This window comes from Centroberyx affinis, unplaced genomic scaffold (assembly GCF_046629955.1).
Source record: "Centroberyx affinis isolate AG114_WGS23_722 - 3 ecotype Tasmania unplaced genomic scaffold, CSIRO-AGI_Caff_v1 ptg000116l_1, whole genome shotgun sequence".
Classification (NCBI taxonomy): domain Eukaryota; kingdom Metazoa; phylum Chordata; class Actinopteri; order Beryciformes; family Berycidae; genus Centroberyx; species Centroberyx affinis.
In genome coordinates this window covers 147,543-160,086 of record NW_027278817.1, presented here as the reverse complement: position 1 = coordinate 160,086, position 12,544 = coordinate 147,543, and the positions used below count along the sequence as shown (strand labels likewise).

Sequence of the window (12,544 nt, the reverse complement as noted above, 5' to 3'; positions counted from 1 at the left end):
ACTCGTAGCACTGTCCTCTATTGTTGAACAGCTGAAAATGTGAGTAGGTGGAGGAGGTGGGGAAGTTTATTTTCCAAAACAGAGTGCAGGCCAGAAATTGAGTTTTGAAAGCCAGAAATCTCAGCACCTTGTGCTATGGGACAGTAGAGATCTTACTTATTGCCCCTTTAAAGGGATTCAACATCCACAGTGGCCATGATACAGGAACACATGATGTAGATATTGAATCACCAATGTCTCAGTTGGTGTGTTGGATAAATGATGGTGAACTGGCAACATAGCTGAATGAAATAGCAAAAAACATTTGGAGTCATTTCCTATAATAAAGTTATTGCCATTAATATGTCTTCCTGGAAGATTCACCATTGTCAGTTTTGGGGAACATGAAAAGCAGGTAAGTAGGAGAAGAAAATCCTTCTCTCCTCTGGAAATGTATGTGGGTTTAAAACTGTGCTTTCAAGCAGAACTTCCAGAAAGGTGTTTCTTTTTTTATCATGTTACTTATCATGCGAGACTATATCCACACTCGCCACTTAGACGTCTGCACTTAAAGAAGTTCCCCTCTTTGGTGCGGGAAGGATGGCTGCTCTGGAAGACTGAGAATTGAAAGTAAGTGCGAGCAAAGTGTCTTCATTGTGAAGGGCAACGTGATACAGGTTCAGTGAGCTGTCTATGGAGGATTAAGGAGGAAAAGGTGAGAGCAGAGAGGACTTTGGAAAGCAGAGAAGGTTTTGCAGAGAGGATCAGAGGTGTTGTCACTGAAAGAGCAGAGCAGAGAGGATCGGTATATTTGTAAAAAAACAAAAAAAAACATCGCTGGCTTTCAGTGCAAACGGGTGTGGAGAGCGAGGGATGCAGAGAGGAAGTTTAAAGGACAGTGATTAAGATAGATGCTGCTCAAAGAGGGTTTGTAGTTAAAGATGCTACATTTACAGATTGCAAAGGCAGTAAACCCATTTTGGTGGAATGTCACTGCCAGCAAGTCAGTTCATATGAGCTGTGGATGCAGCGTGTTTCTTGTGTTGCCGTGTCACAGTTGTCTTTGGCTTTGTTTGCATGTTGTGGTCGTACGCAGTGCGCTGACGGGCAGCTCGGTAAACAGACCCCATGCAGTGAATGTGGACGTGGCTGAGCTCTGACAGTGATGCTGTAAAGGCTAAGAGGTAATGTTCATAATAATGATTTGATACTTGTACAGAAATCCCCCCCTCCTCCTCCACAGAGAGGTCAAAGGTCAGGCTCAGCATCCTTGGAGCTGGTAGGGATTCAGTGTTGTGTTCATGGACGCGTCAGCAGCGTGGGCACTTGCTAACACGAGGTTTGAACCCAGGTCGTCTGATGAAGGATGCTCTTTCTAACCACTAGGCCACTCTGCCATCGATGTATCTTATACTACAAAAAAGCTTTGTTAAAAAAGACATATTTGGAAATGTAATCAATTAAGCATTTGAGTTTAAAAAAAAAAGTTAAAGAAGTTAAGTTACAGTTAAAATAAATTGTGTCACTTCCTCTTCTACGATGGATTTCTCCCAAAAGTGCAAAATAGTGAGTCTAGAAAGAAGCCTTTGCTCTTTGATTCTGAGGGACTGACAGAAAAAAGCTGACATTTACCATTGAAACATTTTCTCCTATCAAACTCCATTGTACTTACGCTGGAAATAATACCATCAAACAACAAAATGGGCCCAGAAATGTAAGGTACATCACCAATAGCAGTTTCTTTTAACAGTGTGTCTTAGGGTGGATTTTTCCTTTGATGACAAACTGTAGAAGGCAACCCTCTTCCTCATGGCAGAATCCAGAATTGGCCTATAGGTTGCCACTACTGCTGGCTTTGTTTAGCTTATGTTTATTCATTGCTTTCACTATTAACCTGAAAACCACGTTATAAAACAATTACTTCCCATTAGCATTTTCCCCACCCTTCAAGAATCTAGGTGTTCCATCTTTTGTTGAAGCACTGAAAATAACTTCAACCTTTGTCCGTAGATGCGGGTATTGCAGTTTTTCCGGTCCATTCTAGTATTGCTTGATTTGCATTTACAGTGTAACAACGACACATTCCCAGCACGGGTATGCTTGGAATGAAGTGGGAGAAATTCCAGTGTAATATTTCGGAGATGGCATCATTGCTGTTATGACACAGAAACTTGCACCGACATGTAAAGCTGTGCTTAAGCCTTGCTCAGCGCCTGGGGATAAAAACTGTTACGGAGGATAGAGCGCATTGTCAGATTTCAAGCATTCCACAGGTTGACCCAGTGACGTCTTGTCAGATCAAAGAGGTGTGTGTGTGTGTATGTTTGAGTATTGGGTACTTCTCTACATGTTACGCACACTCGGCTCTGGCGTGCAGATGCTTCACTCTGTTTATTTATAATGATATACATTGACTTCCCATGTGTATCTATGACACAGCTGAATGACGCAGGTTCCTTGGCAAAACTCCTGGGACAACAAGAGGGAGAAAAGGGAGAAGCAGAAGCATGACAAGCCATTCTGTAGGCCTGCAACAATGACTCCTCTCTCCTCATGACATGTAACCACATAAAGAGAATGGGATTTTCTGTCTTCAACCCATGAAAGAACATATTTAGTATTTAGGAACAAAAAGACAAATTTTGAAGTGTTTGGGACAATACTGGAAGAAAAAAAACATTTGTCATTCATAGTTTTCACTGCAGAACAATGAAAATGTAATAACTGAAGTGGATTCCAGTGAAACGCAGTGTCATTTCTAGAAGAAAAGGCAGGCGGAGCAGTTACAGGGATGTGTGTGTTTCGTCATGCTGCCCTGGCATTGCCACCTGGCACTGGCCATTAGGCTTTCTGCCATGTTGGCAGTGCGTGGGCAGGAAGGCCAGATGCTCTTGCCTAACTGTGTTCTGTTGAAATGCCCACACATAATGTAGTTCAACGCGGCACGGGGAGAGGGTTTTGTTGTGTCAAACTCAATCTGACAAATAATATATCATCGGGAAGTAATGGTTTGAATAAAATGAGTTAAATAAGTGTAAATCATACAACAAAGGCCCGCCAAGTGCCTGTCAATACGTTTAGTGAGGCACTGGATCATTCTGAATCAGCCTAGTGATCTAATTTAAATGAGCCCAATAATATCTCTATACTCTCAGATGGAATGAATTATGAAGGCACAAAGTCTGAAGCTGTTGATAAGCTTGTTTGATCTTGGCATGCCGAAGCCACAATAAAGGAAATGATTATTTTGGAGCTGGGACCTCTCAGTGGTTTAACTCTCTCACAAGTGGTTATGGTGTGTGTGTGTGTGTGTGTGTGTGTATGTGTACAAGCGTTTGAGAGAGATATCCAATACCATTGCAATGGTCAGTTTAAAATAGATGAGACAAATGTGGATTTTCTTGATTGCAAGGTGACCCATGTATTTTTGTCTTGAGCTGAGGTTTAGGCTGGTGTTGGTCCGACTGCTGACATTTGATGCAGCAAAGCTCAAGTTTTCAAGTGAGTATTACTCTCCTGACATGGTAAAAAAGCAGTTATACTATGTGTGTTTTTCTGACATATGGTGACGTAGTTACAGATGCCCTGAGAGAGAATCGCATTTTTTTTTTAAATCTTGCCTTTCAGGGCTTCCATATGTAGCTGTAAATAAGAAGGTGACTAAACTACGTCCTCCAGTCAGTGATCATCATAAGGCGACAAATCATGAGCTGGGAATTATATGGTTCTATCTGATTTTTTTTTTTTTTTAAATAAAATTGGATATATCCACATATTTGTAATATTTGAATGTTACTTTGTGTTTGTAGGTGTTATTTTTTTTTTTAAAGAAGCTTTTTAGCTGACATATTTAAAAAGATAGAAAGTACATTAACACTTTTTTCCAGCTGGTTTGTCAAATCTTTGATGCTCAGTATCTCAGAACTGCACTCCACCCAGACAGAACCTGATCATTCCAAACTCACAAATTACAAAAATCAATTGTAGTTTCAGAAAAGGCTGTAATTTATAATTTTTCCCCTTAAAAGACCCTATCCTTATATAACCTACATCAGTTTGATACCACATTGTATGATTATGTAGCCTGCTATGAATTTACAAGACATATGTCAGCCTACAAATGTGCGTAAACTCTATTCTGCAAATAAAAAGGAAGGTAATCCCTGGTTACATACCCAGAATTTATGACTTTATTTTGTTTGCACCTTTCATTGAAACCCACCAACATGACAGGACAGTCCAACCTGTGCAGAAGGCGCTATCACTGGTGCATCTGATCTGCCTGCTCACTCCACTCCAAAAAAAACCCACAAGGACCTTAATGTGATTCTGAATTAGATTTTTTTTTTTAAACAAAGCAAAAAAGAAAATCCACATGGTCAGCATAATTTAACGAGACAGAGTGTGAAAGGAATTAAGTGGATAACCAAATGCAGAGTGGGCTTGTGGGTGGGTGGGTGACTGGGGGGGTGGGGTGGGGGGGGGGGTGTAGGATGAAGTCAGTGATATTTCAGCATCCCTCAGTGGTTAGGCTGCTGACAGGGAGGAGGAAAAAAAAACCCTGGAGAGAGAGGGGGGGCGCGGGGGGGTTGAGACGGGCTGACTCATTGTGCCAGAAATTAAACCAGAGCCACTGGATTCAAACTGTAGATGTACGGCACATGGAGAGATGAGCAAGAGAGAGAGAGAGAGAGAGAGAGAGAGAGAGAGAGAGAGAGAGAGAGAGAGAGAGCGAGAGGACAAAAGCAGTCTCATCATTTGAATATCAGTCCCCCAGCCTGTTTGGACAGGCAGGATTTGCATGTTGGGTTTTTACCCAGAGCCCTGGGGTGGGGAGTGGTGAGGCGCGGTGGGGTGAAGGTGTGTGTGTGTGTGTGTTTGTGGGTGAGGGAGGGGTGTGGGGGGGTATAGTCTTCTTCTTCTTCATGGCGGTCTGGGTGTGGCCGCTTTGGGAACAGGCCTTGTGTCAACAGGGACTGACTGCATCACTCTGGGTCGCATAGACCACATGTGACCTCAGGACAGAACATCACGCTGCTGCTCTGCGTACACAGCCATGTCGGCTTCCTTGTTTTGGTTTCACACCGTCACCACAGATACACCGTCTCAACTGTGTGAATCATGGGAAATTAATATAAACCTGTGTGTATATTCTGCATGACTCTCGGTAACTGCGGCATGTATAAAAATATTCATAAGATCCATTTTGAGAAACAAGAACAGCAAAAATGCTAACTGAAAATGATTTGTTGCTCTATATTCCATTCTCAAAAATGTTAATATTTCATAACCAATTACCAAGTGAACCCAAATTTCATAAATGATTTTGCACAAGGAGTAACTTTTCTTCAGATGGTGGACTGTTTGCTTTTTGTAAGAAAACATTTCATTTTTTGAATAATGTTTAACACTTGCTTACTTGCAATACTAGTTAAAATTTAATTTTAAGGTACGAGTGTGTAGCATTCAAACAACCTATAATAGGCCTATGCAACAAGAGCACAAGCGTAGTTATGATTCACCATCATCGAAACCAAAGGCTGGACTTGGAATTTGAAATGGAGATGATGTCAATGCGGAGAGAGCAAATCAGTAATGTGATAACCGTTTGGATGTGAAACATTAGATGGGGAAATCGGAGTGTGATGGACTCAATATCCTCCTTGTCCCTCTCCTAGGCTGACATGTGAGATTCTTTGGAGGCCTGAGGGTCAACACCGGCCCGGCGTGGTCAAGACTCATCACATAATGAACAGAACCCAATGCACTTTTCAACAGACTTTATTTATAGAGAAACCAGATTGAAAAAAAGGGGGAAAAAAAGAAAACGGTGCATACACGTTTAAAATAACCCTGGTACAGACATCTATTAGACAAGACACACAGGCACTTACACATAGAAACATAAACAGAGTTTCTAGACAAACATGCACACATACACACACACATACACACACTTACATTCAGACAGGCATGCCAAAAGGGGGCTCCCTTATGGAACAGGACGTCCTGAAACTGCCAAGAAAAACACACTCCCTGAGCCAGCAGGGCCATTCCAATGTTATCCGATGATTTTGCTTTTATGACCAGGAAAAAGTTTGACCCTTTTGCACTATTCTAGAAAAAAACACAAAAGTAATTTCTCTCTCTCTCCCTCTCAAAAAAAAAAAAAAAAAAAAAAAAAGAAGAAGCTGGGGCTTTGTGGCAAAAGTATCCACTGGTCAAGCCACCATTTTCAGCTTCGTATAATTACCAATTTGTGGGCCTTTAGAAAAAAAAAAAAAAAAAAAAAAGCACCCCCCTCAGGAAAGTTGTTCCAATAAAATGCAGCCTCGAACAAAAAAGCTGCGCTGTATTGAGCAACAGAGGAAAGTTCTCAGTGAAAGAGAAGAGGGAAGTGTAAAAGGGAAGGGGAGAGCTGGGTGAGCACTGTGTGTACCATACTCGGGACTGGGTGTCACAATGGAATGTGTTGCAATAAGGTGTGTACTTTCTGGATTCTCTGGAAATTCAAGAGGACAGAGCCAAGGCTTTTGAGACACGCACGCATGCACGTACGCCAGACAGACAGACACACACACACACTCACACACACAGAAGCACATCGACAATCGACAAAACACTACATCTGCATTTGCAAAAACATAGTTCCCCACATAAAACCCACATAAAAAACCTCACAGACGTCAGCGTGGAGGAAATAAACAATAGACCGATGTCTCCGACGTTTCACAAGCGGTTGGGATAAAAGGGGAAGTGACATCGCAGCACACACCTCCGAATGGGAACTGATGCTGACTGAAGACAATGACAAACAACAGAGGGAGGACAAAACAGGATGCTGGTCAGATGAAAGAGCCCGAAATGTCAGACAGCCTACAGACTGTTGTCGCCTTGCAATCTTAACAGCCAACACCAGTCTGATAAGCTATCTGACAGGCCGAGAGAGTGACGGACATGCCTGAGACACACACACACACACACACACACAGGCATACGTACATACATCCAAAAACAGAACAAAAAAAAAAATCCTAATCCTACTTACTGTGAAGGGAGAAAAAGAGTGGATTTGAATGCTGTGAGTGGAGTTGGTGCAGCGCGCAGTGCTCCGCGCGCTCAACAGTACCCCTCTGTTTTGAATCTACTCGAGTGATTCGTCTCCTGGCTCCGTGACTGGGGCAGTGCAACGGGTTCATTCGAGGGTTCAGCCGAGGTAACGGCACAGACGCTTTTCACTGCGCGCTGAGGTTTTTTCCTTTTTCTTTTTTTCCCTCCCCCCCTCCCTCCCTCTCTCTCTCTCTCTCTCTCTCTCTCTCTCTCCTCGTGCCTGCTCTAGCGCCCACTGCGCTCAGTCCAGCGTAGCACAGCAGCGGCACAGAGAAGAAGTGGAGGAAGAAGCAAAAAACAAAGCACATTTCACCGACAATTATGGAGGAAAAAAAGGGACTGCGTATACGAAAAGCCAGCTGACGGTATCCAATGAGCAAAAAGCGCCCCCCAAAAAAAACCCATATTGATAACATAAAATGCTGTTGTTTTTTTTGAGAAGTGCTCATGTAATGTTGAACATGAGCATGGTGTCCTCATCTGAGATTTTACAAGGGCTGGGGTCAGAAGAGGAAGGAGAAAAAAAGCTCCACGGACAAGTAAAGACAAAGGAGAACACTTACCATAAGCCCCAAGCCTGTTATTCCTGACATAAACTGTCTCCAAGTTAAAGGGAACAGCTACTATCTGCTATGCTAAGACTACCAGACAGCCTCCTAGTCTATTAGTGGAGCACAATCTGGTTTAGTCCATAAAAGATAAAAGGGAGGGCAGCAAATGTGGCAGCCACGCAAACACAACCTACTATCTCTCTCTGTCTCTCTCTCTCTCTCTCTCTCTCTCTCTCTCTCTCACGCACGCACAGTCGTAGGTCTGATTCAATATATGGCTGCATCTGGTAAAGTGGCCCCAGGCTGACTCATGTGCTCTCTTCCTGGAAGCAGAACAATAAGGGCAGACAAAGGGACCAGCAGGGTGATTCATGGCCGATTTATCAATTCTCATCCAAAAGTACCAAGATGAGCCTACTGTACACACAATAGAAGTGGTTGTCTAAAGCACCATGTACAGGTTGATAAAGTCATTAACATCTTCACTTTGATTGCCTTACTACTCTACAGCATGTTGTAGAAATGAGATGGGCACGATGGCTTTAAAGTGGACACAATTATTTACAGTCCTTTTACATGCCTTGTCTAGCCACAGCGCATTGCCATTATTGCACAACAGTCTGTTAAAAGTAATAAATATAGAACATCATATAAATAAACTGGGAAATAAAGATAATAAATAGGTAAATGAGGCCTTACACAAATAATCCAATCTTTGTGTTGGTGTTACAGTACAGTCACAACATAATCAAAGTAACACAGCTTAGCCAATCTAGGGTTGATATAAAGTGGCTCTACGGTTGTAAGACTTTAAGGTTCTAGTGGAAGAAGAACAGAAGAACTTAAGGCCTTGCTGAGGAGAATTAGTGCCAGCAGCTTCTTCTCACATGCTGAGGAGCTGCCAAAAGCCCATTATGGATGCCTTAACCACACTACAGCATACACACACTCACACACACACCAGCAAGCACCTACCTTAAAAGAGAACAAACCTGGATGTCTCTATCAAATGAAAAGCGTTCAATAGCAAGTAAATGGAAGTCCAAGTTCAACGTAAACATGTTGCTACAAAAACAATATAGAAACCCAATGGAGGCCAATACTTTGGCACCCCACGCTTCAGATAATGGTGGGGCATCGGCCTGTAGGGGCCTGGAGGGAGAGCAGAAATGAGGGAAAGGAGCGGTGCGAGCTTTGAGGGAGCACTGGGGCTTCTGAAGGAGAAGGCGAGAAGCTGCGGGGACGGGAGCGCCGGCCTTCACTCCGTCTTGCCCTCCGACTGCTTCTCCTGCTGCTTGCGCTTGGCGTAGCTCTGGGCCATGGAGTTGACAATGGAGCAGACAAAGAAGCATACCATGATGACCACAATCTTCTCGAAGAGCCACGACAGCCAGTTCTCCTCCTGCCAGGAACCACAGAGAGGACAGAGAGAGAGAGGAGAGAGGAGAGGAGCGCTCGGTCAGCAGGCTGAGAGCCACCACCCCCCGACAACACCCCCACAACCCGACTCCCCTCCGGTCCCACTCCTGATGCCGAAGGCTAGGTGGGGATCCAGCTCCATGTGCAGGACAGATAGAGATCAGGGGTAATAAAACACGCGGCAGCCCCCGCCGTCCTCCCTCCTAACGCCCCCACTGACCCCAGCCTGCAGCCTGCCTCCACCAAGTTAAATTGCCTCGCTTCTCTCCTGTAACTGCAGGAGGCTCAAGTTACAAGAAAAAAGGAACATTGTTCTAGAAATGCCTTAATCTCTCGTTGTGCAACTCAAAGTCTATCCTTTTCTTTTTTGTTTTTCTTCTCCCTTCTAGTAAGCGCATGAGAGAAGAGGTGAAAAAAGAAAACCGTTTTCAATGAATCACTTAGAGCGAGAGAGAGGGAGAGAGGGAGGGAGCGAGCAAAAGAGAAGAAAAAAAAGCTTTCAAAGAGAGATAGGGCTACAGCTACAACTGGCTCTTTTTGTTCTAGACAGGGGGGTTTTGATGGATTGTCATTGGCGGGGGGCCCCCGCCCCGGTCTACAGTCAGTGCTGGGTTCAGGCGGGGCACCGAGCGCGAGTGTGTGTGTGTGTGTGTGACACAAGGGGAGTGACCACACTCACACACACACTCCCAATTGCTAAGATGGAGCATGAGTCAGCACGCCCCGCGCTACAGTAGTACAGTTCAAAACGGCGAGCGGAGCCAGACCCCACACTGGCCCCTCTCCTCCTCCCTCCCCCCTTCCCCCCCTCCATCCCTCCCTCCCCTCCAGCCCGCCCAGTGCAGCGCTAGCCCACTCTGTCATTCTGCCACTGGCCCTAAACAAGCCTCTGTAATCTACAGTATCACTACAGATTATAGCATCAGAAAGATCTACTGGCACAGTACCAACACTAACTCCTCTAAAAACACTACGGCAAACAGGGAAACATATGAAATTAAACAAATAATTCTAATCAAAATGTTGAATTAAAAGGAAGCGGCACAGGTAACGGGGGGTTGAAAATAGAATTGTGAGAGCGAGACAAAAAAATGGGTCAGAGATAAAAAAATTTAAAAAAAAAATCAAGACAGAGATAAAGAGAGGAAGGGAAAAAAAGTAGAGGGAGAGAGGGTGAGGCAGAAGTGAGGGGGCCGCATTCTTCTGTTGGCGCTCACACGTGAATGAATAGAGGTTGTGAGAAAAAAAAAAAAGGGGGCTGTGAGGCCCCCTGTACTTACGGCTGGGATCCCCTCTCCAGAGCGATGGTGCAGCTTGGCCTTCTGGGCCTGCAAGTACTCCCTGAAGGGCTTCTGCAGTGCCGCACCCAGCACTGGAACAGCACTGCCTCCACCAACACAGAGAGAGAGAGAGAGAGAGAGGGGGAAAAAGAGAGGGAGGGAGGGAGGAAAAGGAGGGAAAGAGGGAGGGAAGGAAGAAGAGAGAGAGGGGGGGAGGGAGGGGGGGAGGAGGAAAGGAGGGAGGTGGGATGTAGGGGAGGGGGGGGCGACACAAATCACGTCACATCATTGTTACTCACCAGCCCAAGGGCAGCAACAAAGGGAGGCATGCTGTCCTACCTCCTGTACAGTGTCGCTCTCCCCCTGCTCCCTCTCTCCGAGTTGAGAGAGACAGAGAGAGAGAGAGAGAGACGAATGCGATCCCTTCTCTGCTCATCCCCACACACACACACACACACACACACACACTTTCACACACACACACACACACACACACACAGAGAAAAAAAAGTACAGAATGTACCACAGCTATACTAAGTAGTGCGGCTCAAAAAAGGAAAGAGGAAAAAAAAAAAATTGAAAAAGAAGAAGAGAGGAAAAAAGTTGGCTTGTCCACATACGGCAGCAGCGGCGGCGGCAGCGGCAGCAGTAGACACCCACATTCTCCCGCTTTGCTCTCTGTCTCTCCCTCTCTCACACATACACACACTCAGGCTCACACACATACTCGGCTCCCTCTGCCTCGCTCCCTCTCTCACACACACACATCGGTGAACCCGTTCAACTCCCCTGCAGTGCCTCCTCTGCCGCTGCAGCGAGGAGAAATGAATGACTTCTCAGAACTCTCACATTTATCACAGGCGGTTCCTGTAAGAACTGGTTTCAGCCAATTAATGAGGAAGTGAGTCGTACCCGAGCTGTGTCATCACTGGCTGAGATCTGGGGGGGATGGCCCACAGGGGGAGGGCGCTCCTGTAAGACGGCCCATATTAGGAAACCCTTTACAAGATTTAGCCACCAACTACAAGCATACTACTCACCGCCCCCCCACCCCCCCACCCCCCCCTCCACTCACACACACACACACACACACAAAGAAAAAAAAAACGAGAGACTGAAGAGAGAGAATGCCCTAGAATAGCGAATCGGTGGCCCATCCCTAGGTTGGAGTTAGTGATTAATCACTAAACAAATACATACTAAAGAGCTTCACTTATGCTCTTTTGTGGCTATACACAGTCAATTACATCCCGTGAGCTATTGTTTCAAAGCATTCCTTATGCTCCACTTATACGTCTGTCTTTTGTTAATGGTGGGGAGGCATCATCAAAGCTCAGGGACACATCAAAGATCTTAAAAGCAGGTTTGCGTGGGCAGGGTAATGTCACATACTGTTGAGTTTATAGCTGATAACTTTCTCTTTAGGAGGCAAGTCATTTCCGCACAGCACACACACACACACACGTACGCACACCTATCTCATGGTGAGAAGAAAAAAAAAAAGAATGAGTTTACAACAGTGAAGCCTTTTTCTAATGATTAACTTCATACCAAGTAATGGATATCCTGCATGTGAATGGGCATAGAACAGACAGGAAGTCTAACAGGAGAAGAATGAGACAGATCGAGCTTTAAATTACACAATAGAAAATTGCCAAAAGACACACGTATCAAAAATCAACCGAGAACTTTTTTGGAGGGAAAGGAGCCTCTCCTATTCCCTTCCCCCACTCCACAAAATTCTGAAGATTTCCATACACAGAAACTCACCAAACTAATTTAAATACATAAACAGCATCAAAACCAGTTATTTGTCTGTACAAGGAAAAGAAACATTTGAAACTATGCAAGAAATACACCAATTCAGCAGATTAAAGCAAACTGGCGAGAACAAAGAAGCAGAGAAGCAGTTTTCAGAAATGGCGGGCGAATCATCCCCTACACGATGAGCAATACTGAGTCATGAGCCTGGGCGAATCAACCAACAAAGAGGCACAAACCTAGCAGTCAAAAACACACTTTTAATACCTCAGGAACGTCTCCTGGTCTTTCTGCTAAAAAACTGATGATTTTGAACTTTTTGGGGATTTACTTTCACTTTCTGCAGAACTGTGAAAATGTTGGATTTGAGTATTTCTACTGTAATTGTGTGCATAATTTACCCGTAAGTACCTGAAAAACTATGTTGAAGGTTATTTTGTGTGA

At 44.5% G+C, this 12,544-nt stretch overlaps 1 protein-coding gene across 1 annotated transcript in view; it reads right to left on the bottom strand.

The window, feature by feature from the left end:
- Window positions 1-8,761: 8,761 nt before the first annotated feature.
- LOC139650960 (vacuole membrane protein 1-like) overlaps window positions 8,762-12,544 on the bottom strand; it is a 59,226-nt gene continuing 55,443 nt past the window's right edge. The window contains exons 11-12 of the mRNA XM_071527777.1: window positions 10,340-10,442; window positions 8,762-9,042 (exon numbers count right to left, since the gene is read on the bottom strand). Coding sequence (XP_071383878.1) covers window positions 8,899-9,042; window positions 10,340-10,442 — 247 coding nt within the window. The 3' untranslated portion in view covers window positions 8,762-8,898. The remainder of the gene's footprint in view (window positions 9,043-10,339; window positions 10,443-12,544) is intronic.